This window comes from Ostrea edulis, chromosome 1, assembly GCF_947568905.1.
Source record: "Ostrea edulis chromosome 1, xbOstEdul1.1, whole genome shotgun sequence".
NCBI classification, from domain to species: domain Eukaryota; kingdom Metazoa; phylum Mollusca; class Bivalvia; order Ostreida; family Ostreidae; genus Ostrea; species Ostrea edulis.
The window spans coordinates 45,605,090-45,632,839 of NC_079164.1; the positions used below are offsets into that span (position 1 = coordinate 45,605,090).

At 36.7% G+C, this 27,750-nt stretch overlaps 2 protein-coding genes across 3 annotated transcripts in view; both read left to right on the plus strand.

The window, feature by feature from the left end:
• LOC125653471 (endoglucanase E-4-like) lies at nucleotides 1-24,573 on the plus strand. 2 transcript variants are annotated; one of them, XM_048882965.2, is made up of 16 exons: nucleotides 1-494; nucleotides 2,883-2,966; nucleotides 3,377-3,526; nucleotides 4,872-5,054; nucleotides 12,481-12,677; nucleotides 13,097-13,301; nucleotides 13,440-13,610; nucleotides 14,491-14,675; nucleotides 14,851-15,010; nucleotides 15,106-15,217; nucleotides 15,592-15,742; nucleotides 15,899-16,043; nucleotides 16,376-16,541; nucleotides 17,276-17,466; nucleotides 24,157-24,310; nucleotides 24,501-24,573. In XM_048882965.2, exons 1-15 carry the CDS (start codon nucleotides 299-301, stop codon nucleotides 24,183-24,185), a joined length of 2,325 nt encoding a protein of 774 aa, XP_048738922.2. In that variant the 5' UTR covers nucleotides 1-298; the 3' UTR covers nucleotides 24,186-24,310; nucleotides 24,501-24,573. The 2 variants fall into 2 exon arrangements, with proteins under 2 accessions (XP_048738922.2, XP_048738921.2); XM_048882964.2 differs by lacking the exons at nucleotides 1-494; nucleotides 2,883-2,966; nucleotides 3,377-3,526; ... (1 more) ...; nucleotides 24,157-24,310; nucleotides 24,501-24,573 and adding exons at nucleotides 7,414-7,508; nucleotides 17,596-17,688 and having other exon boundaries at nucleotides 12,475-12,677.
• The window catches only part of LOC125651529 (cytochrome P450 4F6-like), a 4,629-nt gene continuing 1,284 nt past the window's right edge, over nucleotides 24,406-27,750 (plus strand). Inside the window, exons 1-6 of the mRNA XM_048880207.2 lie at nucleotides 24,406-24,448; nucleotides 24,501-24,682; nucleotides 24,782-24,906; nucleotides 26,131-26,196; nucleotides 26,287-26,410; nucleotides 26,815-26,944. Coding sequence (XP_048736164.2) covers nucleotides 24,406-24,448; nucleotides 24,501-24,682; nucleotides 24,782-24,906; nucleotides 26,131-26,196; nucleotides 26,287-26,410; nucleotides 26,815-26,944 — 670 coding nt within the window. The remainder of the gene's footprint in view (nucleotides 24,449-24,500; nucleotides 24,683-24,781; nucleotides 24,907-26,130; nucleotides 26,197-26,286; nucleotides 26,411-26,814; nucleotides 26,945-27,750) is intronic.

The following is a 27,750-nucleotide window of genomic DNA, read 5'->3' on the forward strand; positions in this document are numbered from 1 at the left end:
ATACAAGGATCTAATTGAAAATGTGTTATAAATAGAAGTTTTGTGTGATAAAAAGAAGTTTTATGGAAGTGAATGATACGAATTATTGTACTGTGACAAGTGTGCACGGTGTGGCGTCCTGATCAACAGAGGGTGTCGTGTTTAGAAGTCCACAAGAAGGATCTTTAATAACATTTCTAGGTGTTGTGTTTAGAAAGTCCACAAGGAGGATCTTTAATAACATTTCTTTTGAAAGGAGAATTATGTACTCGAGCATTTAAACTGCGTATGTGTAGCAATACCAACACACCTTGTCTGAATGGTCACCGCCATGAAAAATTTCCTCAAGTTCAAGACTGGGGAGAGTCCTGATGTCCGGAAGTTTGGAGAAGAGTATTACTTGAGAGAGGCCAAGATATGGCGCCCATTCCGAATTTGTGGAGTGTTTTCTGTAGCCATAGCTCTCCCTCTCACCCTGTCTTCTATACTCCACGACAATTGGCTTTATGGTGAAGGTGAGTGTGCACATGTTGTATGTGTAAACAGTTGTACATGTTAATCAATGGTCATTGAATTTCATTTCATTCCTTACTGTAGATAGAATATCACAACATAGCTGGATACATGTTAGTGACAATATGGCGTTATTTCGGTGCAACATTTGCATTTCCATTGCGAAATACAACAGATCATGGCAGACTTCAATTGAACGCATACAGTGAAAAGTCAGAGTTTTTGAACATTGTTATTTGGAATAAAGATAGTATATTCCTTCACAATAGCAAGGTATCTTAACCTTATCATCAAATTGGGAATTAACGTATTCTACAATGCATCAAATAATATTGACTATATTGACATGTAAAATAACTTTATAAAATGTGTCAGAATATAAAGCTCTGACAAGAGATTGAAAAAGATATATCCAAATTACCTGAAATATCTGAAGGTTTTAAACCAACCTCATGACCTTGGCCTCCAAATTGCCTGCAGTTCATCTTAATGTAAATATTTATTTGATCGAGATGTGGGAAAATAATGTAAATGACGTAGAAAAACTGCTCTTTATTATTTTTATATATATATATCAATTAGACACTGTTGAACCTATGTAATGGAAATGATGGTTACGTCCAACTTCATTAAGTCCAGTTAAAACCATTTCCTGTTGAATAAGTAAGCAAAAATAGATAGTCTAATTAAACTGTAGTCGTATATAACTACCACATAAGTGCTCTTTGAGTAATAAATCATGAATTAAACGTAAGAATACATAAAACTGCCAAGATGTTCTTCAAGGAACTCTTTTTTGATATAAAGCACAATTGGCTTGCTGGAAGAACTTCAGTGGTTGCTACAACGATATGGTTTTTCAACAGAGCTTGCTAAGCCATGATAGACTTTAGCCAAGCGCTCTGCACTAGATGTAGATGTGAAAGAAATTAAAATCGAAGCCCTGTGTCACTTTAAGCCACCAGCATGCTTGAATGAAATGTTCTGGGTGAGAAGTTAAACAATAATCAATGAATATATATGTACATGGCGACTACAGGCATTATGAACTTGCATCATATTTTGTTGACAGAAAAACGGAAATCAAACCTGCTTTTGTAATATGAAAGGAAAAAAAGTACACTATATTTTTTTTTAAAATAGTTAGGAAAACATTTTTATCACAAAAGCTAACATTTTATCTTGGTGTACTTTTTGGCAAATAGTATTTGCTAATACTCTTAATTGGACTTGATTTTCTTTTCTTTTTTTCTTGAAAGTAATGAAAATTCACTGCATGTATACCAAAGAGTTCACATTTTTTTGTCAGTCAATTATGAAAGGGATTACTTTCTCGTCTGTTTTTATCCCCTGTGGCGTTTTCTCAGAAGAGACTCGTATCAATAAGACTGAAAAAGTCTAGACCTTTTTCAAACTAACCACTACTTAAGACTGGTTAAGACTAAAGTCATGATCAAGGCTGGTGTCTGTCTGCTTACAAAATCGATTTTTCGCCGCTGCTGTTGGTTTCAGATTGCAAGTGTGATATTGATTGCCGAAAATCTAATCAATCTGGAATCATAATCACAATCTGACGGTGTCCGTTGTTTATTTCATGGCAGGAAGTCGTAACTTACATACATAGGAAAACATATATCGACTCATGATTTGATAGCTAGTCAATAGATTATTTATGAGTTAATGATAAATGTCTTTTTGGTGTATATTTGATGGCCAAACTCATGAGATGTAGACACCCATGATTTATGATGAGCCATATTTTATTTAATGTGTAAGCAATTACCATTTCTGTGAATATTTTGATCGGATAGCAAACAATAGGGTCATACAATTTAACCCAAAGAAAAATTGAAAGTTCTGTGCAATGTATATCTCGTTCCCGGGAATGTTTGGGAAATTGAAAGTTGCATACAATGTATATCTCGGGGTTCCCGAGGGTGTACAATGTATATCTCAGGATAAATTGGTTCCCAGGGATGTTTGGGGAATTGAAAGTTATATACAATGTATATCTCGGGGTAAATTAGTTCCCGGGGGTGTTTGGGAGAAGTCTGACCGAATTACAATACTCAATGTGTACATCGCCGGATACCACAGAGGACGATATGACATTGTAGAAAAAGCATAAATGTGCAAAATTATACAGATACCAGAGCGATCATACATATGTCTCTGCAGCTACACACTAGAAAGTAGAGAGACAAAATCACCCGGTGGTATAATGCCCAAGTACACTGCACTAGTATTAATGAAGGAACGAGAAATAGACTGTATTTAGATGTTTTCTAGCGATAGCAAGAATATGATAGGTATGCATGCATGTTCCATTTTTGTGACGCTTGCATGTATTTATCATACAAATTTTGTACTTATTTTGTACCTAATTTTAGGTTTCCAGAGCGGTATGTGGGACAAGTGCTATCATATGGAGAACTCCAGCGTCGCCCCGATCTGCATCGGAGACTCGGTCCAGCGTACGGCTAATAAACAATTCATAAACACGTCGTCTTAATTATCTATCAGTAAAATCAATCGTTATATTGTGTCAGCAATGATGAGTTTTAAAAGAGGGGTATTCATGGCGTCTAGGTATATATGAAGTTTACATGTATGTTATTGGAAAGGTTTCGTTTAATTAAAGGGCCCCCAGCACACACATTTTTGTGTGTACGGGGATCTTGCGTTTAATGAATCTGGTAGGGTTATTTTTTTTTTTTTACAGCGTTTGCTGACAATTTTTATCATTGGATATTACTTGCGTCAATAAGGACGCACAATTTGCCAATTTCTTGCTATATAAATAAAAACTCTATGACGTACATTCATATCATGGCGAGACTATGAAGGAATGCTGGTCTCGTATTCATGCCTATGTCTTTTGTAGGGTGGCAGAATGCCGTTATTGGCCTGATGATTTTTTCCGCTTCGTTTGGATTTATCGCTTCCGTTTTAGCCGTGTGTGGAGTCTGTACATCACCATTGCCCAAAAAGATTTATTACTTCCACTCAGCGGGAGAAATATTTTTAGTCTGTGGTAAGATATTTCTCTTCTTCAAGTCATTCAATGGTTTCTCTGTACTCACCGAAGACGAGTGCCCGTCCCGAACGGGAAAATACAGAATCATACATTTTAAATCGACTGCTTTAAATGGAAGATCCAAGACAAAAGTTTTAAAAGGCGTTTTGGAATATAACCCATGCGAGGAAGAAACAATGTATATGTCATTCTCTCACCAGAGGGCGCGTTATATGCAATGCGAGTCGCGCACGGAACTCTGGGTAGAGAATGTGTATTTGTACTTTGAAAATCAGTGTAAATTGTTAACGGATTTTTTCTTATTCTTAAATGTTTCAACTTTTCTGAGATTTAGAAAACCATGCAACTAAAAAATAGCCACACACATTCTGGAGCATGTTTTGTCCACACTATATATATTAAGAAATTTATATTCATGAACAGTGCACTCTCAAACTTGGTAAAGCCTATACTAGTTTTAATTATTAAAAAAAAACCCACTTGACTTCCTAAAAACTCTCATGCATTATCAAAATAAGTATTGTATAGAAACTAATCTAGAAGCTCGGACTGCGGTAGCAGCAGATCTGTAGCTCTCCGGTTGGGGTAATATTGGGACAGACCAGAGAGCTACATATTCATCCCTTACATGGCTACATAAAGGAAATAATTTGAAGCTGTTAGATTACGGGTCACGGGAGGAGGTGGATATTTCTGAAGATAAGTTTAGTCACAAGTTTTGTGGCAAAATGTGAGATATTTTTTATAATAAATTTTTGATACGGCAAAGCAATAATATTTTCAGCAATAGAAGACCTCAACCGTGCGCAGATTTTTCTGCGCCGTAAATTGCACGTTTTTTAGGGGTGGAGCTGCATGTAGCTATCGAGTCTATCCCAATATTTTCACAGAGAGCTACAGATTACGGATTTCCATTGGGTGTCACGAAAGCCAAACTTTCACGATATTTGTTGTTATAAACCAGCTGTATTATGTTCTCTTTCCTGTGTTAACGAATAAAATACGCGATTAGGTCTACTTTTTCTACATTTATGACTTCGACTCTCTATATGAAGCTGAGAGATGGTATTGACCGAAATTACGTAATTTTACTTGTTTTCATCAGTATAGTCCTCATATTTTCATTGTTTGGGTACTCGACTATGTTCCAAATCACAATAATGAAGCTCACAGTAATTGCTTAAAAACATTTCTGTTTCTGCACCTACTGATGTATAAATAGTTAAGTACAGGATGAGAAACGTGAATATAGTACTTACTGCCAAACATTTAAACACTTGATCTGGAAGAAAATATCAGATCAATATTTTCTCACCGTATTTTTGTTTTTCTTCCTTTTCAGCGATAAGTACAGGAGCCGCCTTAATCATTTACCCGGTTGCCATGGAATCAAACGACTCGTCCTCGTCTCACCAGTACGGTCCCGGCTACGGGCTGGGGTGGGGCAGTGCCTTCTTTTTTTTAGCAGCCGCTTTTTGCATGAGTCTAGATGACCTAGTTAGAGAATCATCCAAAGCCAAAATATGTCGACTTTGTTTCAAGTCTCGTCAAGGTGACAGGCGAGAGCAATCAGTATGATATCACTTCCGGAAGTTTGGATTTAATATTACTGTGTCGTATCTTCCGGCTTAAGGTGACAGACGACAGCAATCAGTATGATATCATTTCCGGAACTTTGGATTTAATATTACTGTGTCGTATCTTCCGGCTTAAGGTGGATGAGATTCAACCAAAATAAGTTGGAAAAGGGACGTGTTTGCATTTACTATTGCATTCCCCATGAGAAAAGGAGGATTACTTTAACTCTTCGAAGGATGATGAAAACTTTGAAACTGAATCAAAATACTGATAAGTGAAATCCATGTTTCCTAAACTTCACAGCTTGATAAGGAAATAAGCAACACACAGGCGCGAGTCTTACAGCGTTACCAAAAGTCACAGAAAGGAGTTTAATTGTATGATTTATTTATATTCATGTTGGGTACTATAATCTGTCTTCACCCCAACAGATCATGCATGAAACTTCTTCAATGTAATAATCGATGTATCGCACGTGTCAGCACTGCACCCGATTTTTCAGCACGGTGGTTGTATTCACTCTCTCTACACTTTGTACGCGGCTTCATGTCCTATTTAAAAACACCATCACAGCTACTGGCAACTGTAAGACATCTCCCCAACTCTGAAAATGTATAACGTATGAAAGTAAAAATTTATCTCTGCTCAAACTTTTCATCGAATGCCGTAGTTATGTGGGGTAGAGTGTTGCGTTACATTGTTTTACATCTCGTTTAGAGTCGGTAGTTTCAAAGTACATAGGCGTAGCTTGGGTTCGAATATTACCGAGGCAGGGGGTCTGGGGGGCTGCGCCCCCCAGAAGCTATCGACATTTTAACAACGTAAAAGGTGTTTTTTTGGTGTTTTTTTTTACCGAGGCAGCTGCCTCGGTTGCCTCAATGGAAGCTACGCCACTGAAGTATACAATATATACAACACCTTGACTTATACAACATAATAACACCTTGATTTTGGAACGGCGACTGATACTTGCACTCATATTGAATACTATCCACAAATTGATTTTTATGTATTAACCAAACATCAAGCTAAACGATATTTATGTTTTGCTCAATAAAAACAAAGAAAAAAATTCAGATATGCAGTATACCGTCGTGTAATTTTAATGATTGGTTATAATGGCAATTCTGTTAACTATTGATCGTCACGTTTCTAGTTTTATTTCTCGCAGATGATATGGGTCGTTGTTATTAATTTAATCGTTGTCCATGTTATCGCATGCTTAACATTAATTGGATTTATTTTTACCCCTTTGTATACAAGGAAAGTACGAACATCTCTGTATAATGATATTTGAAATAGGATGTTGGGTTTTTATTACCAGAATTTCAACAGTTTTATATTTGTACATGTAACGCAGGTCTGGTTTGTTAACACTGTTATCGTTAAAGCAATCGATACACATGACATGTAATTTATTGACTATGTTAAATATATATATTTATTTCATGTTATTTTGATTTGTACACGATTAAATTTTCAAAATCTGACTTGTTTTCTCAACTCTTTTAGTAGGCGATAGTAACAGACATGCACTACACGATTGACGTCACAGATCTACAATGCCTCGTTCACGAGATTTCTGCTTCAGACTCCTCTATTCAAATATATTTAATTATATCAAGTTTCATGTTTTCAAACAAAAGGAGGTAAATGTTGCGTTATCCTTTGTTTCTGCTTATTCTAATTACATGTTATACTACATTCTTTAAATGTGAAATAAACATGATAATGGAAACTTGTATCCTATTCCATATCACCACGAGGGCTGATGATGGTGTCTATATATCGGGTTAATATGGTGTGCGATATAGGAAAAGGCTATGCCTTATTCTCTGCACATTTGGAAATCTGTTGAAATGCAGAGTGTGTTTCATATTACTATTGATTAGCTTGGTGCATGACGCCCTAATTATTGCGCGCAGTTTCGATCGTTGAAACTTTTTTCATAACTTGAAGAATATCACTCATTAAACGACAGTTTATTACACACCAGAGAAATACTCATGCGTGGTAGCTGTAAATTATAATCTAAATAAAGGATGTTTGTGATGTACCAATAGTGTTACAAGCCTACTCAATTCTAGCAACTTCATTGCAATAAATTCCAAACTAGTGGTAATAATTATAATGGAGGAAAACAAAACAAAATTCATCTGATACCAGAAGCAAATGATCACTCTCTAATACTATTGGCTTTGTTAAAAATCAAGAGAAATGGCTGAATTTAGACATTTTGTTAGAAAGGTTAAAAATAAGGCCAAACATCTCTTCACAGAACGTTGATAATGCGATAATATTTGAATTTGCTGTAGACCAGATAAGACTGAACTGAATTCTAGTTGTGTGTAATCCATCAGTGTAAATAGAACTGAATTCTAGTTGTGTGTCATCCATTAGAGTAAGTACATTTATAGTCGAACATTGGTTTCTTCTTCAAAAAGTAGTTATTTAAACAATAAAATGCTTTCCTTGTTGTTTTATCGGATGGCAAGGTAGCAAGCATTGCAGAAAAGGTTCATAACCTGCGTTATGTAATTTTTCTGCAATGATTGCTTCCTTCATCATCTGATGGAACAACAAAGAAAGCATTTTATTGTTTATATTTTTATGTATTTTTTTTTTTAAAATATAGACTAGATTTAAGGTAGCTCAGTACACTAAAATTTTATATAATGGCTCGTTAAAACACCTCTTATGAAGTATGATTTCAACATCGAAAGAGTGATACAAGCTCTCAATTATTTTATATTAATTTTTTGGGATTTTTCCCGGAATGATAAAAAAAATTGTTTTGTTTGCAAATAAGAGATTCTTGAATCCAAATTTCGCTGTGATTTGGTGAATGATATGAATATTTAATAAAACATGCATAAAAGATTCCGATACAAACGTGGTTATTTTTAGGAAAAAAAATATTTATGAAAATTGGAAACGTTATTTGTTCATATATTTTTTTGAAATATGTTTCTCTGATATATCTTTTAAGGCTACTAACTGACATGGGTTTTTAAAAAAAAGATTTTATCCGTAGATTTAAAAAATATGAACAAATAACGTTTTCAGTTTTCATAAATATTTTTATTAAAAAAATTAAAACGTCTATCTAAGTTTTCTTACATATTCATATTGTGCATCAAATCACAGCGAAATTTGGACTCTAGAGTATCTTATTTGCAAATAAAGTACCTTTTTTATCATTCCGGAATAAATCACAAAAAATTCATATAAAATACTTGAGAGCTTGTATAACTTTTTCGATGAAGAGGTGTATTAACGAGTCATTAAATAAAAATTTAGTGTAATGAGCTACCTTAAGTACTAGAATATATCGTTGACCTATTCGTTAAATTGAACCAATGCACCCTTTGACCTTGACGCTCCATAACAAACATGTATTTATTGTCTTTGACGAAAGCAATGTCAATTTCATAAGAAATATAAAAGAAAAGATTCAGTGAATTTAAGTATTATTGAATATACATGCTTACTCCTCCTAGACACCTGATCCCACTTCTGGTATGTCCAGGGGTCTGTGTTTGCCCAACTCTTTATTTTATATTCCTACTAGTAGGAACTATGAGATTGATCACTGTTCGTTATCTTCACCTTTCATACAGTACAACCCTTGATATGGCACAATGTTCATACAATGTATTTTGCTTATTCATATGCAACACCTATTCGTCAATGCATGACCGTATGTATGTTATGCATTGCTTGGAGACATATCTAAAGTTGTAACATCGGATTATTTTACTCGTCATGTGATTATTCAAACAAATTATTCAGAAGTTGTGCGTCGAGTGAAAATATATTTTCTTCAGTTATAAGACATGCAGATCATGAAGCAACAGTAACTGACAAAAGTAGCAGGGTCTAGTAATTTTATATCATATTCTAAACATGCTTCCCTATATGAGGGCATTTTAGATCTTTCACAAGAAAATAATCAAAGTACTAAAAGTACTGAAACGAGGTGACAAACGACACAAAATGTCACAAAGATAATAAAATGTTATATATTATCCTGCTAGGGAAGTATTGGTGCCTTGACGGTGAAATAAGAAAAACAATTGCAAGCAGATTAAAATATAAAAAGCAAACAGGAAGCAGATCTAAAAAAAAAAAACAAAAAAAAAAACAAAAAACAAAAAAAACAAAAACAAAAAACAAAAAAGTGAAGCAGATCAAAACAAAGAAGCAAGTCAAAATCAAACAACAGGAAGCAGATCAAAATCAAACAACACGACGCAGATTAAATTTTAAGTTTAAATATCCGCATAATGTCATAAAAAATAGCATTACAGTCTGAATCAGCATTTAGCGTCACTGTCACGTACATGAGTATCGAATACATAGAATTTCACCAGTCGCAGTAGCTTAGTGGTAGAGCTTTCGCTTCGTAATCGGAGGGTCGTGAGTTCGAACCCCGCTCGTTTCGTGGACGCATACAAACCTAAGACGTAAACATAGGTAGTGGTTGCTCCTTCGCCAAACACTCGGCATTTAGAAGTGAGAATTACGGGTCTTTCGAATATGACCTTAAAAACGGAGGTCCCGTGTCACAGCAGGCGATGGCACGTTAAAGAACACTCACTGCTACGGCCAGAAGTGCTAAGTATAGGTCTAAATCTGTGGTACTTCACCTACAAATGATGACGTCTCAATAAGATTTAAAAATTCTCGACAAGATGCACATATTCACAAGTCAAGGTTATTGATTCGTTACTTCGCACTAACCCTTGACATCAGTGACTATCAAAAAGTTGGGCTCGTTCTGATTGTTTCCACAAAGGAGTGGGAACCAGTGAGAATGCGGTTGTATTTATATCAACACAAAGCGAGAGATTCAAATCAAAACACGTGTAGTGATACCTACAATTATGGCTATTTCAATCGTTTAAGCAATATTGTCTTAACCAAAAAGGTTTCGAAACTTGATCTACTATCATTCAATGAACGTAATTAGTGGTGCAAATGTAAATATTACAATTACGCGTGTTTATCAATACAGCAGTATGAGATCGCGTCATTTGTATCCATATACACCATAGCAAGATGCAGTGATTTCATTGGACCATTTATTTATAGTGCATTGCGTAATGGTCTAATGAGCCCAACTTTTATATAGCGACTGATGTCAAGGGTTAGTGCGAGGAAACGAATCAATAACCCTTGAATTGTGAAGATGCAGGATGCAAAGCAAACCAACAACTAACCAACATAGAGTTTCACGGTAAACAGCAACTGAATTGGTCTTGCATTAAAAAAAAATGTCCCAAATCCATTTCACTGATTTGCAAAACAGTTATAAAAAATTCTTATTTGTTTAGATGGTAAACACCCCATTGGTGTTCTTTAAATGAATTATATTTAAGGAGGAATAACACACCATAGAAATATAAGTATGGAAAGTGGAGAATACATTGTATTTACAATAATATTTTGAAAATGAAAACTTTCAAATTTACCATATCTAGTTTTAAAAATCACAGTTTTAGAAGAAAGCAGTTTGAAAAACAAGAGGCGTAAAGGCCACACCGTTCACCTGATCCACCTTGGTCCTGTCGTTTTTCAGTTCTTGTGATTTGCAAAAGGTTTTTTTTTTTTCAGTCTTTATTCCCATAAAAAAGTTAAAGCTCTATCGTGGCCCAAACCTAACCCCAAAGGATTACGATGTAACCAAACTTGAATTCACACAACACAGGGATGCCTCATTATCAATTTGACTAACATGATCTTGCTGTTCTGGAGAAGGCAAGGTCATAGATCATGGTATGAAAGAAAAGATCTTGGCTTAAGAAATCTATATTGTATATACAAAATATGAAAGTTTTACTTCAAATAGTTCAGGAGATATTGTTTAGGTTAGGTTTCCTTAACAGCAAATCAAACTGCAAGGTCAAGGTCGCAAGGTCAAACACCATGGTATCAAATGAAATATCTCATCATAAAGAATCTATATGCAAACTGTGAAAGCCCTATATTAAATAGTTCAAGAGACATTTAATAGGCTTTCTTGAAAGTAGATAAAGGACAAGGTTAGAAAATTAGGTACAAAAAAGTTTTATCACAAGGAATGCATATATGAAATACGAGAGCACTATCACAAAAGTTATGACTAAGGTATAAGTTTTGAAATTTAGGTCAAACTCCAAGGCCAAGGTCATAAGGTCAAAGATCATGATGAAATGTAAGTCTTTACCATAAGAAATCTATATGTAAATCATGGCTATTGGTATTTTGCGAAAAGCCCAACTTCATGGGAAATATTGAATACTAGTAGGTTAGGTTTTCTTAAGAGTACATGTAGGTCAAACTCAAAGGTCAAGGTCACTAGGTTAAAAACCTTGTAAGAAAAAAGGTCTAGTCATAAGGAATTTGCATGTGAAATATGAGAACCCTGTCATTCACCATTCCAAAGCTATCAGCAAGGTTTATGTTTCGGAAAGACAGGACAAACAATATGCCCCTCCTTGTAGTCGTGATCACAGGGGCTAAGCCTGTTTTGGGCCCGAACTCTGTCACACCATAAATATAGAAAGGGGTCTAACTCTGACCTAGTTAAAAAAAACTAACCACTCGTTTCAAATGCCTAAAAAATCTTAAACTAGGTACGCTATCCGTAATTTGTCGTTTTCTTTGCATTGATTAATGTTTCAACTACTTGCATGCCAAATTTCAAGCCACGGATTCATAAAATAACAAAGATATACGACATAGTTCTTTCGATTTCACTTGTTTATTTTTACTAGGACATTTACCGGTCCAAGTCACGAAGTCGTTTCTCCTATGACAGCAGCGAAATTCAGGCTAGTGTGGAAAATTTCGGACCTGTCAATTAAAATTTCACATCAATTATACGCTACTTCCTTCCTCAGATTTCGGTACAATGAAGTTTGACTTTCGTTATCCGGTGGGAAATAAGTTGCAAAATTCGCAATGATCAAGAAATTTGGTAAAAAGGAAACCGACGGACAACCCTGACTAAACGAGGTTGACAATGTCACTTTAACAATAGAAATATAGCAGAAATACCAATCAATTTGCAAAAATCTAATTTAAAGATCGTCAGAGGAAACTCGGTGTACCTTCTGCCAGTGACCATCAGTTCTGCTTTGCCAAAAGACAGAAATGTGTTTATATATAGCATTTATACCACAGATTAAGACTGCATTTGTGACATACACTGTTACATATAATACAATGTATGCCATCTCAGTGACCTTTGGTATGAAAACAAGCGTCACGACACAAACATTTCTAGATCTGTCTATGATTTTATCAAACAAAATGTCATATCATGGCGTGCAATAAATATGAGAAGAACCCACCCTTAACTGGAAATCCCTTTCGTCTTTAAGCTGAAGGTATGGACTTCCTGTCCCTTTTCGTCGTTTTCTTCCTTCCATTATGTTTTGCCGATAATTCCGCTACCGTAACCATGACAAAGACCCATGTTTGGAGCGGTAACTTCGAGGGACATTTCATCCTACCTGTTACACATGGAGATCTCATCGGCTGGGAAGCCATCATCACCTTCAATGTTCCTGTCACAAATATACAGGTTATTTACCTTTGCTTCAATTACAGTCATTAGATCACGTTATACTGTATCAGTGATACTCCCCGGGTGATTTTAAATCTCTACAATATAAGGGACATTACTCCAACTCTAGTAATGGGCGAGTTTGTGCTTGTATCATGAGATATATAACCAACACATGCAGGTACGATGCTGAGTGGAAGTACGAGAGATGATATCATAATTAGTCTTTATATACACTACCGTACTTACAGGCCAGTTACATGATGCTCAAGACTTCCAGATAACATTGTTATAATGTAACTAGGAAATTGTACTCCTATGAAATGTTATAAGTTTCTTGATTCGTTTCATCATGAAAATATTTTTTTTAGCTCTTGTTACGGTAATAAAATCTGTATTTAGTTCGTTAGTAATGATGACATGACTCATTTTAACAGCAATATGTTGGTACAGTAAAGCGGACAAGTTCTGACAACAAAATCATTCTCCTGGTGAACAGGGCGGACAAAGGCATTGTGAAACAAGGAAACTCATTGGATATCCAGATCGGTGGGCGTTACACTGGAAGTACGCAACCAACGGCAACAGCCGACATCGTGGATCTGTCGTTCGATTCTCAAGTTGTGCCCACAGTTGTCGATGGTTTGTCTTTAAAAACTAGTGTTTTATGGCAAACATACTTCGTGTTTAGACAGTATTAGGTCTACACATAAAAGTAACACCAATCTTCAAATTCTTCAGATAAGGAAAACTCAAAATTGTTATTAAATTATCTAATAGCTGATGGAACAAAATACAACTATGACGAAGTTCTCATGAAGTCCATCCTATTCTATGAGGCTCAACGGTCTGGTAAACTTCCAGCCAATAACAGGATTCCATGGCGCGGCGACTCCGCCCTGCATGATCATGGAGATAATGGGGAGGATCTAACGGGAGGGTGGTATGACGGTAATACACAGCTCTTTGTATAACCCATATTTTACAAATGTCGTCTTCCCCCACACTACTGCACTAAAACCAAAGCTTAATACAAAAGCAGACGCCGATTTCATTGCATGAAACACTAGTATTTAGATAGGTGTTGTCACTAGGGTATACTAGACTAAGTATATTATTCTATATTCTACTACGGTTACTGCAAAGTTCAGAGGAATGCCGCGGTCATTATCCTGCGATATACCTTCATACATGTACGTAAAAATGATTATGAGAAAATTAATAGTGAACACGTCTCGTTTGCACTTTGTGTTTTGCTATTACAACAATGAAGTCGATTAATGATAATTCAATTTTATGATAATTGTTTTTATAAATCAACCATCTGCATTCCGATATCGATACACATGTACCGGTAAATAAACATGTTGATGCACAGACAAATTAACCCTCTTCCTAACGTATGTGTAGTTTTCTTGAATTGTGTATTCAAAGCAGTCGATATCATCCGTCAATATCAAACTAAATACATTGTACCTGAAAAAAATATCAAAATATATTTAGTATACCATACCATCTCACCTTTTTCGCCAGGCAAAACATGTAGGCCTAGTCCTTTTCGGAAACTGCCATGACCTAATTCGTAGCTGTAGATATAGGTAAACGATCGGCAGCATATTTCTGGGCCGTAGTAGAATAGAAATAAAATTCTTGTAATCATGGATTAGGATAAGCTCCTCTGTCTAAAGATGTTGTTTGAGATAACAACAACAACAAAAAAAAGCCTTGCCTTATATTTCAAAACAAAATTTCTAGACCTCGGAGGTCATCATGCAAGATACACGAAAACGCGATCTTTATTTCTTAACTATATCATTCTTTAAACTTTTAGCCGGAGACCATATCAAGTTTGGATTCCCAATGGCTGCTTCCACTACTCTCTTGGCCTGGGGCCTGTTGGAATACAAGGACGCTTATGAGAACAGTGGACAATTGGAGCACATGTATGACAGCATCAGGTGGCCACTGGAGTGGATGTTGAAATGCCACACAGGTCCTAATGAGTTATATGTTCAGGTACATAATAAAGCGACTAAGTTCAAATCTTAGTAATTGGTCAGATTTATCAAATTGTATTGGTGTAATTCGAAAAGATTACTCGTTTTTCATACTTACAATGTAGTGTAATGATATACACATTGTTATGAGGAAATAAAATTTGATGTTAATCCTGGGTATTTGATATTCATAGGTTGGAGATGGAGGACAAGATCACGGTTACTGGGGCAGACCAGAAGACATGACTATGGCAAGACCTGCTTTCAAAATAACCGCCAGTCGTCCCGGAAGTGACATAGCAGCTGAGTATGCGGCGGCGTTCGCCGTGTCATACCTAGTATTCAAAGAAAAAGGTGAACATCTCAAACAGCAACCGCTTTCACATCTTTTTCATATCCACACCAAGTTTAAAATGAACCACTCACTGGGTTTTCATTTATCTTGACAGATTCAGATTTTGCTGACAAAATGCTGGATCATGCCAAGCAGTTGTACGATTTTGCGGTTCATCATAAAGCTAGATATAGTGACAGTGTAAACCAGGCTGCTGCATATTACAGGTACCGCCTCCTATTGACATATTACAGGTACCGCCTCCTGTTGACATAGCACAGGTACCGCCTCCTATCGACATATTACAGGTACCGCCTCCTATTGACATATTACAGATACCGCCTCCTATCGACATATTAAAGGTACCGCCTCCTATTGACATAGTACAGGTACCGCCTCCTATTGACATAGTACAGGTACCGCCTCCTATTGACATAGTACATGTACCGCCTCCTATTGACATATTACAGGTACCGCCTCCTATTGACATAGTACAGGTACCGCCTCCTATTAACACACAGCATGGGAATGTTAAATACCGCAGCTGCATTTTAAAACCATTGTCAAGTTTCTATAGATATAGTGTAATGGTCTTGCACAGATCTGACAAGTATGAGGACGAGTTGACGTGGGGCGCCGCCTGGCTGTACCGAGTCACCAACGACACTAAATACCTGAACTGGGCCGAGCAGTACTATATCACTGGACCGGACTGGGGACAGTCCTGGGACGACAAATACTCCGGGAATATGGTAAAGTCAGATAAGTAGACCCTTAAATATCTCGGTTACAGCAACTTAAAGTACTGTATATTGAATACCTAGGAATTTCGATGAAAATGTTATATACTCACCTCTCTACCTTTAACTGTATAATCTGAATAGAAATTAAAAACTCGAATATTTTAGATCCTCCTATATAACATGACGGGAAAAGATATTTACAAGAATGATATTGAGGCAACATTTAACGACTGGATGCCGGGCGGAAGTGTTCCCTACAGTCCAAAAGGAATGGCCTTCCGGTCTCAGTGGGGCGCTCTCAGATATGCTTGTACGTGTAGTACATATACATGCAATCCATTTTAGGTCGATTTTGTTGAAGTTTCCAAAGAATTGAAACTTAAACTATATGCAGTTCAAAATTATTAGTTATACATGCAATTACACGTACACTAACCAATTACAATGAATTTCGATGAGGGAGTTTTGTCTATCCGCAGAATATATCATATTTATATCAGATTTCAGTGAAATTATGGGGAAAGGTGGATATGGGCTTACATACAATTGATTAGACAGATATTTTAAATGAATTCAGTTTGTGTTGGTAAAAGTACAATGCGTGCGATATCGCAGCGTCTTTTGCTAAATCTAATATTCTAGCAAACATGGCGTTCATGGCGTTACTGTCAGCGGATGCTGGGATCCATCCAGACGAATACCGCCGCTGGGCGAGAACTCAGATAGGATATGCCCTCGGGGATAGTGGCAGAAGTTTCGTTGTCGGATTTGGAACCAATCCTCCGAAGAGACCACATCATAGGTCTAGGTAAAAAGCATTGCTAAATACTATACCAGACCTCAAAAGCATTGATTGGTACATGTAACATACCAGATCTCAAAAGCATTGATTAGTACATGTAATCATCTTCGCTAGCCAAGGGTGACGCTCCACGGTGTTTCTCTTTTCACCAGAAGTCAAAAGCATTGATTGGTATTATACCAAATGTCAAAAGCATTGATTGGTATTATATCAAATGTCAAAAGCATTGATTGGTATCATACCAAATGTCAAAAGCATTGATTGGTATCATACCAAATGTCAAAAGCATTGATTGGTATTATACCAAATGTCAAAAGCATTGATTGGTATTATACCATATGTCAAAAGCATTGATTCGTATTATACCATATGTCAAAAGCATTGATTCGTTTTATACCAGATGCCAAATACTATACCAGAAATCAAAAGCATTCCCAGACGTCAAAAGTATGTATTAGTTTTATATCAGATGTCAATCATTTGATTGGTTTTATACCAGGTTTAGAACTGCCCACATGTCTAGCAGTGCACGTGTACTCGTAGTTAGTGTGTACAAATGTAGTTGAAACATGATGTCTCTGATGCTGGTTGTATACCGTGATTAATAAGATTTCCCTACTCCTTATTGGTGATCATTGTGATTATAGATTATTGTAACTCTTCACGAGATCACCTATGATGTAATAGAAAACACGACAGGTCAGTGCTCATTATGTTAATAAAGATCATCTTCATTTCAGTTCTTGTCCAAATCGACCCTCACCCTGCTCCTTTGCGGACCAACAACAGCCTGGTCCCAACCCTCACACCCTGTATGGGGCTCTGGTAGGCGGACCTAATGGCCAGGACCAATATGCAGATGATAGAAAGGATTACGTCAGCAATGAGGTGGCGTGCGATTATAACGCGGGCTTCCAGAGTGCCGTTGCAGGTAAACGTGACAATATTTTGATCCGAAACTATGAATAATGTGAGGTTTGGAAAATAGTGTCTCTGTAACAAAGACATTTGGAATGCATGTACCTGTATATGTACTAATTTTAAGGGTTATTTTTCACAGGACTGAAACACCTGAAGTTATAGATGGAGCATTGTGCTTGTATATTGCATATTTTGATGCTCGGCATCGACGTATTAAACCACTTATATTCTTGTGGGGTTTCATCTTTACTTACTGATTAAATGACAGGGTAATTTCATGAATAGATTCGATTCTGAACAATTCATGAAAAAATATCTTGGTTATCCTCGGCGCTGGACTGTTTTCTCGTATTGGTTGACCGTGGTATGTTTAATACCTGAAGATTTACGCTGGACTGTTTTCTCGTTGACCGTGGTATGTTTAATACCTGGAGATTTACGCTGGACTGTTTTCTCGTTGACCGTGGTATGTCTAATACCTGGAGATTTACGCTGGACTGTTTTCTCGTTGACCGTGGTATGTTTAATACCTGGAGATTTACGCTGGACTGTTTTCTCGTTGACCGTGGTATGTTTAATACCTGGAGATTTATTCTCGTAGTATCGAGGACTCATTAATTTTTGCGTCCCAAGATTAGAAGCTCTCTATCAATATATATTTACATTTCCAATGTGTTAGCCTTCGATATCTTTACCAACTGTAATCTTAATAGCCATTTACTCATGAATGTGATGAATCTTAAAACAGTATACGTCCATTTTAACCAGGGGCGGATCCAGGAATTGCGGTTACGGGGGGCGCCACTTTATGAGGCAGGGGGTGTGGGGGCGAAACCCTGGTAGGGGCCCAGGGGGGCAAAGCCCCCGAAAGCTCCTGGATTTTACAGATTTTATAGGGCTTGAAATATATCTCCTATTTAGTCTTTTGTACTATTTTCTATCATTTTTTATGAGGTGAAATTAATGAAATGACGCAAATTTTAAGGGGTTTTGGGAAAAAATTAAGCTCTCCCAATAAAATAATTCAAGAAATCAATAGATTTTGTCATTTATTTCTCCGGGAGTGGAAGAAATTATTGCTTCTTATATTGTTTTGTACATTTTTCTAAACAAGATACCACGATTTACGTTAAGTTTGAAATCCGCCACTGTTAACGGCTGGAAATTCCGACAGAAATGAAAGTAGAATGTAAATAAAAAACCTTCCATTTTTGAAAGTCCATAAGGGTATGGACTGCAACGCTTCACGCCAGCAAACTAGTTTCGCAGTTTATTACCCCGTGTATTTTCTTGAATGTACTTACTCGTTCATACACAGAATTGTGGGTCATTTGTCAAATATCCATCCCCTTACGTTTTATTTTGTTCTTTGTTTTCCCTCAAACTTCAGTGATATTTTGGCACTCCCGTATGAATTATTCATGCTCTCCTAGTATCCTAGCTATCTTCTCCTCAAACATTACAACTCAATAAGCTTGGTTGCATTTTCATTGAAATTGTACGAAAAACCAAAATATCAAACCAAATCGTCCCAGTATATCTTCAAAATTCCTTCAATCCCCCAACGCTATATTTATCTATGCTAAGATGTCGGTGTACACATTGATGATGTCAGTCGGATCTGCTGACGAAGCTTTGTTATTTTGATGCGAGTTAGCACCCATCCTATATTGATCCATGCAATCTTTCATTTAATTCAATTGGAGAAATAGAAGACCCAACTTAATATCGATATCGCTGGAAATATTAGCGTTATTGTAGACCCCATATATAGACGTTAATGTAACTTCAAATGTTCAAAATGCAAAAGAATCGTAGAAACTAGGAAATTGTTTATTTCCCTATGTATAGGTTAAACGCGCACAGAACGAACTTGGGATGTACCGACATGTACTATGTGGTACGAATTCCACACTCCAGGCTCAACATTGTGCATTACACAATCCCACAATACAAATACTTAGCCGGAATACAAATTTTGAATTATGAAAATAATAAACTTTTACACACAAAATTTTATATAGAAAAGATCAAGCATATTAATTAAGGAATCACGAATGAAACACGCGCATGGATATACCTCTCATCAAGAGGCTGACACTAAACTTAGTACCGCAAGGGTCAGTTAAGCTGGTCACTCAAGTATCACTAGTATGGCCTCCAATCATCCTCAGTACTCAGGGGCGGATCCAGGAATTCTGGGGGGGGGGGCGTGGAAATTTTTCCAGAGGCATGGGGTCTGGGGGAAGCCCCCGGAAGCTCCTGAATTTTAGTGATTTTAAGAGTAAAATTTAACCATATAATTAGCCTTCATAGGGGAAGTTACATCCCTTCTTAAACAGAAACACACCTTTATCAACACTACTAAAATGAGGCAAAATTTATCATCAGTGAATTTCTTTCTCGTCAAACTTATTTGCTCGTTATTGAGCTGGGATTTGAGTCCATCTATTTGTATTTCTTGGAATAGAATCCCCCCCCCCCCCCCCCCCCACACACACACACCTCATAGTCGGATCCAGGAATTTGTGAGAGGGGGGATCTATAGCACTTGATCGATCTTTTAGCTACTTTTCACAATCTCCAACCCCACCCATTTACGCCTTTTTTTTTGCTTGCGTATACATAATATTTTAGGGAGATCTTGAGACAGTTTATACATGTAACATTTTAGGGAGATCTTGAGACAGTTTATACATGTGTACATAACATTTTAGGGAGATCTTGAGACAGTTTATACATGTAACATTTTAGGGAGATCTTGAGACAGTTTATACACGCAAATGTTTTCATTTTCACTACTTGTTTCTCACGTTCTAGTAATTTTTATCCCTATACTCAAATCAGATTTTAAATTTTTTTAAAAAAGCTGATTTAAAGGTTACTCCCAATAGGTCTCGAAGCTCTGCGGTAAATGGTGCAAAACCCTGCATTCTGAGCATTTCACTTTTATGTTACATATTTTAAAGAATTTTAAGTGATATTTGTATCTGACGAAAATATCGTAAATATATATCAGTGTTTCTTCTTATTCATCGTGGAATTAAATGATATACTGGTGTTGGTAAATTTGAATGATGCTATTACATTCAAGTATCCACCTTTCATATCATTTCGACGCAAAGTCTCGTTAAAATTGAATAACTTAATTTTTTTCCTAAAAAGGGGGGGGGGGGTCCGTACCCCCTGGACCCCCCCTTCTGGATCCGCCCTTGCACCTTTTCATCACATGTTACGTCTCTTGCCTCAACAGATGTTTATCGTTTTTGAAATAAGAAGTAGATAAAAAAAATTGCAATAGCCAATAAAAAAATAATGCATGATTTTGGGGAGGGAGGGGCTGCAAAAAAATAAACCAAGGTATATATAAACAATTATCAAGAAACGAATACTAGTATTTCTATTGAAAAAAATATAATCAACTCGGAATCTTCCTACTTATGTAAAATACGGAGTTAGGGACTTTATGTATTTTGACATTCACCTTTTAGAATCAATTATTATAGATATGATTTGATTTTTCCTCTTTTTATAGTACGCACTGATTTGTAACCTAAACTTTGAAAATGTATGGGGGGGGGGGGGGGGGGGGGGGCACGCCCCCTCTAAATCCACCAGTGGTACTAAGGATAGATTACCCAGAGTTTTGAGTCAGACATTAGAGAAATTGTCATTCATGGTAATCCTAGAATTCCGTCAGTCATTCGTGGTAATCCTAGAATTCTGTCAGTCATTCGTGGTAATCCTAGAATTCCGTCAGTCATTCGTGGTAATCCTAGAATTCCGTCAGTCATTCGTGGTAATCCTAGAATTTCGCCAGAGAGGCTTTTATATACATGAACCCTTACAACAATAATAAACTGCGTATATATACATGTATAGATATTTATATAATAATGTAACAAGAAAATTTATTGATGCAAGCGTCAAATTCGGCCGCAATTACTTGGTAACTATCAAAACTATGCAAGTTGAAAACTATAATTCAATTATTGCGCGCATTAATTGAATTGATGCGCGCTAACTTCAATTGATTGATTGTATATTGTTTAACGTCCCTCTCGAGAATTTTTCACTCATATGGAGACATCACCATTGCCGATGGAGAGCCGCAAAATTTAGGCCTATGTTCGGCGCTTACGGCCTTTGAGCAGGGAGGGCTCTTTATCGTGCCACACCTATTGTGACACGGGGCCTCGGTTTTTGCGGTCTCATCCAAAAAACTGTCCCATCTAGTCGTCTCTTACGACAAGCAAGGGATACTAAGGAACTATTCTGACCCGGAACTTATACTGCCTCGCTAAAGAACTAGCTTTTCTAGTAGAGTCTCTCTCTTGATCACGAAAGTTAAGCAACGGCTAGCGTGATCAGCATTTGGCTGGGTGACCGCAACACGTTACAAATTGGTGGCAGCGGTGGGATTCTGGTGTTTGGTAGACCTTCTTCAGGTAGAGTCTCTTCGGAGCTCTGGGACTTCGTGTCCATGTGCGGAATTGGTTTCGTCCGGAGACGACGGGTGGTTGTCGTCGGTAACGGCGGATGCCGTTGGTGAAGAAGCACCAAATATTCAGAGGGGGTGGTGGGTGGGTAGCGGACAGTATAAGGGGGAACACTACCTCGCTAGAGAGCTAGCTTTTCTAGTGATGCGGTTGATCACGCAAGCTAAGCAACAGCACGTGGCTGGGTGACCGCTACACGTTACAAAAGATATTATTTTTCAAAGTGTGTTGATATCGACCATATTAACGCACTTTGTAAAAAACAAATTATGAACGGCTCGGTCGATTTTTTGTAGCTTTCAAATAATATTTGATGATGACGTCACTTCCGGGTCTGAGATTTAGACGTTTTGTGGATTTGGGTAATTATAAGAGTATGGCTCTGTAAGAGCCCCGCAATGATTAGAATGTCTGTCCGATTTCGTTCTAAAATCAAATTTTAATTAAATTGGGGGTGGGGCTCGTCTACATGCAATCAATTTGAATGATTTACCGGAAAAATCACTTTGGTTTTCCCTTCTCCGTTTCCGACATCTGTAGATCAATTCCTCTCATTTTGAGCTGAAAGAAATACAACACTTAATTATTCCCTCTACTACTTAAAATCAAAGTTCCAGAATTTTGTTTTATATATATATATATATATATATATACTTGGTCCCAAATTTAACACACTTTGAAAAAAAAAAAATTTCAAAGTGCGTAATTTTTTCCAAGTGCGTTTCCACAAGGCACATTGGAAATGTACATGTACATGTAAATATTATCGAATGTTACTCGGGTGATGATTATTGATGGTTTTGTAGACAATTGAGTTGCTATATTTCCCGTAGACACCTAGTTCACGTGATAGTGATGCTAAATACTAATTCAGACGGCTGAAAGCTGTTTATCAAAAACTATGTAGATTTTTAAACTTAGATTTCCTCTGCTTCCTGATATTTTTCTTTTTTCACCTTCAAGGCACCAAACTTTCCCTAGCTTCATATGATTAAACCGAACAGATCCCTACAGTGTATGTAGCATTACCATCTGTGACATTTTGTGTAGTTTGTCACCTCGGTTTCAGGAACTTACATAACAGGCAGTAATTCTATTCCATTCAAAAAAATTCAAATAATTTAAAAACGATATACTGCTGACGGTTAAGATTCACACACACACACACACACACACACACACACACACACACACACACACACACACACTTATTTAGAACAAAAAATACCATGCAAACCAATCACAGGTGTGACTGAATGGAGTGTATATGTCGTTCTACTTACTGACCCCTACTAAGGTGAAGAGGGTCGAACAGTGTGGCTTAACTTCACTGTATAAATATAGATGTCACATGTTGACAGAACGACATGGGTGTTGTTAGTGTGTACCAGCTGGTCAGGGAGAATTTCCTGGGCTTTACAGTTGTAGGATTAACGACATTAGTAGTTATTTGGTTGCTGAAACTTACTGTACGGGCATTTCAATTAAGAAATGCATTCAAAGGATTTCCAGAACCGGAAGGTAAACATTGGCTACTGGGCCACATGAAAATGGTTAGTATATATGTATTACATACAAGTATGTACAAGCATATTCTCTCCTACCCCCCTCTCTCCTTTCTATCTCCCCTCCTCTCTCTCTCTCTTTCTCTCTCTCTCTATCTCCTCCCCCCCCCCTCTCTCTCTGCATTTTACGGACTAGATGATACGCGACATTTTGGTGATTTTTGACTTCTTTATTTTAAAAAACAAATAGTGGAAATTTAAGGGGGGAAAGGGGTAGAACACCGTGGGGCTAAAATCTGATTAAAATCAGATCCAAGTATAGCGATCTACGTGGGTGGATCATAGGATAGAATTTTAATCAGATTGCAGAACACTTGCCAGTGTACGAGAAACTTGATAATTTATAAATTGAAAAGAATTCGTATCCCCCCCTTTTTTTAAAGGTCCATGTCTCTTGTTTGTGTAAAAGTAACTTTATCAATAAATTATTTTCTGAATATTTACATGTAAAACTTCGATTCCCTATTGTAGCCCCATCCTATCACTGGATTTCATGTGTACAGTTTCATCTTTTCTGGATCCACCCCTAGACTAAAAGTGTTTTTCATTGACAAACAGACATCATGTAAACTCTTCCAGTGTTCCACTACCAGATTGACCAATGCAAAGATTTATTTCTGAATATATACATTATAGTTTTTGGGAAAAGGAGGCAGCAGTACTAGACTTCAGAGAGCTGTCGAGTGGACAACCAAATACCCCAAATTCTTCATCACTTTCTTCGGACCATTGAAAGTATCATGTACCCTCAACCACCCAGACACCATCAAGATAGTCCTCAAAGGAGCAGGTAGTTTTCATATTTCCCATTTCTATGACAATAATTTTTTTTTTACTAACAAAAATTAGGTCGTCCTAAAAACTTTCGTATCATGGAGAGAAAAAATGAAAAGAATTTTGATTTACTCATATTCCTTTCAATATGGTGGTATAAAAATGGTAGGCATATTTCTAAATACAATAACCCATTACTGCTGTAGATCCCAAACCTGTTGGGTTTGGAGGAGTGTATCGCCACGCCCTGCCTTGGCTGGGGGAAGGGCTTCTGATTGCGGGGGGAAAGAAATGGGCAAGATCTCGTCGGCTACTGACGCCAGCGTTCCATTTCGACATTCTCAAACCATATATTGGTGTGTACAGAGAATGTGCAAGCCTGTTAGAGGTAAGGTCACCCGTCTCTACTGCAGGGTTAACGCTATGTGCAAGCAAATAAAAATCTTGCAGATGTCAGAAAATAATATTCGTTATTGTAATTGTTCAGGAGAATGTTCAGAAGTTTGCTAAAGAAGAGAGAAGTTTCGAAGTCTTCAGTCAAGTGTGTTTATGTACCCTGGATATCATTCTCAGATGCGCTTTCTCCTACGAAACGAATTGTCAGGCAGAAAGGTATTGGCATTATATACACTGTATATGGTGTTCGGATCAAGAGACCTTCCCATTACTTTTAGGTCGAAACTACAGGGGCAAGAAACCGAAAGTGCGAGGGCGACGAAGCTACTGTAAAGGTGTCAGGGCGAAGGAGTGAACGGAGACTGAAGTGTCAACAGGGATTAAAAATATTTTACTGTGATAGCTCTTATATACATGACCTTGATACTGCACTTTGCAATGGCATACATTCAAAACTAATCCAAGAAGCTAACCATTCCCTATTTAATAAATGACCTGTCACATGTTTCACTTTTGAAAATGCATGAGGGTATGAAATGCGACGCTTCACGCCCCGGTATACTTCTCATGAAGTGCATTAGAGTATGTCGACATGAGGCATTGCAGTTCATACCCACGTGTAGTTTTAAAACTAATATGTTTTCCTTATATGTACATTCTACCACCATTTCTGTCGGAATTCCCAGCCTTCATTTGAAATTGACATTTTATATTTTTAAGATTCATACGCACATTATAGTGCGTTCATGAAGAAATAGCTAACATTAGGCCTATACATGAAGATATAGCTAACATTAGGCCTATACATGAAGAAATAGCTAACATTAGGCCTATACATGAAGAAATAGCTAACATTAGGCCTATACATGAAGAAATAGCTAACATTAGGCCTATACATGAAGAAATAGCTAACATTAGGCCTATACATATATTTTTCAAAGATATCAAAGGCAAAAGCATTGGAAATCTAAATATTAAATCATATGGCGATGAAAATTATTTTCCTGTGAACAAATGTGTACAGTACCTTATTCAGAAATTGTTTAGAGATAGTGCCGTATAAGTCATCTTGGGCATGCATGTATATTGAAATTTCCTCACGCAAGGGAGAGGAGAGCGATTGCGAAGTTGCAATTTGAATTGTGAAGGCGAAGTTGTGAGGTGGTTGTACGATGTGTTAAAAATGGATATATATATATAGATTTTAGTCTAGTTTTAGTATTTTATTCACCTTCACTCCTTTGTTCTCACACTTTCATATCTTCGCATGTATGAACCTAATGAAGAAGTCATTCGTTCTGCATGTGCATGCTGTGGTGTTCTGATCAGACCAATCACCCATTCGTTTGTATCACAACATATTTTTTCGAGGTATTTTGCATCAATGCTTCAGACAGCTGCTTTGTCCCAGTTTTTATTATCTTTCTTTTTTTTTTCTAGTGGGGAGGTTCATCCTTACGTGAAAGCAGTCAACGAAATAGCAGAACTTTGGTTCTACAGAAACCGGTGCGTGGTGTAGTAAGGTTCTTCCATTTCATATTGTTAAGGATTTTATTGACTATATTACAAGGAAAGCTAATTTTTCGTATTCTCTAGAACGCCATGGCTGTATCCAGATCTTGTATATTACAACACAGAGGATGGAAAACGATTTCTGAAGAACTGTAAATATGTTCATGATGTTGCAACAGGAGTCATGCGGAAGAGACGCGAAGACCTGGTATATAGTTGGAATGAATCATATTTTTCTAATGTAGAAAATCCTCCGTACTAACTGCAGATGTTCAAAAGATTTAATATCTGTCAAGTTATGCGTGAAAGTAATCAAGCACATAACTCAGAGAAGTATATTTTGCGTCACTCAGATCCGATATCAAAATTATACCTACATGTATACTTTGTCAAGAAAAATACTAGATCCAACATGAAATGACTTTATTATTAGGAAACACCATGCAAGAGATCAGAGTGATATATCGACTTCGTCATTAGGGAACTTTAGATCTTAGACTAATATTTACATGTAAATGATACATTAACTTTGTTATCAGGAAATACTAGATCTGAATTTTGTGACGATATCTGAACGTTATAAGAATCACGATAGATGAACTTTGTTATCAGGAAACACTAGATCTGACATCAAAACGATATTTGGATTTTCTGGATATTCTACTCACCGCAAAAGATGAAAATGGAGTAGGACTCTCAGATGAGGAAATTCGTAACGAAGTTGACACATTTTTGTTTGAAGGTTAGAATTTGTTTTAAAAAAGAGCGTTTCATCACTTAATCAAAGGGACTGATTCACGATTTCATCACTTAATTAAAGGGACTGATTCACGATTTCATCACTTAATTAAAGGGACTGATTCACGATTTCATCACTTAATTAAAGGGATTGATTCACGATTTTCTCTGAAGTTTTGTTTGGCAACTTTGATGATAAAAATCTACTGTCTAATGTGTTTAAAAAGGCTTCACAAAACAAATTAAGGTTTTACATCATCACAGAAGCTTATTGAGAGGTTATCATTTGTTTTGTAAAGAAAGATTGCGATATGTTGTTTATGAAGTTTTTAAAAGAAATGGGACATCGATTTAAGTTTATTATATTTTTCACATTTCAAGTATTCTTTAGGTAAAATGTGTCATCTAATAGTTAAATTTGTGACTGTGCAAAATTAATATGCTTTACATTACAATATTAACATCTCACTGGTTTGTTTGTTAACATGAAAAGAGTCGAGTGTTTGTTTACATAACACAGACTTAAGGCTAAAATTGCAGAAGGTCAAGGTTTTGGCTATCAATATAAAATAAGTCTTATTTTTTAACATTTAGCACAAAGATTTTTTTTTAAATCGTGAGCCAGTCCCTTTAAATTAAAGAGTAGGAAATTTTCGCACCGCGAAATGGACAGCAATGGAGCGATTGATAATATCTTATAGGCAAATATTAAAGGGGCATTAGCTGGGAAATAGATGACAACCTTTTTCTCTCAATGGCGTAGGAATATAATTATATTAATGACTAATGAAAACATTTATTTTGTACAAA

Bases quoted from the DNA above. Each gene is read 5' to 3' on its own strand.
- LOC125653471 (XM_048882965.2), top strand. From the start codon at position 299: ATGGTCACCGCCATGAAAAATTTCCTCAAGTTCAAGACTGGGGAGAGT. The intron at 13,302-13,439 runs GTTTGTCTTTAA...ATTATCTAATAG, and splicing joins TGTGCCCACAGTTGTCGATG to CTGATGGAACAAAATACAAC. The intron at 16,044-16,375 runs GTACGTGTAGTA...CTAATATTCTAG, and splicing joins GGGCGCTCTCAGATATGCTT to CAAACATGGCGTTCATGGCG.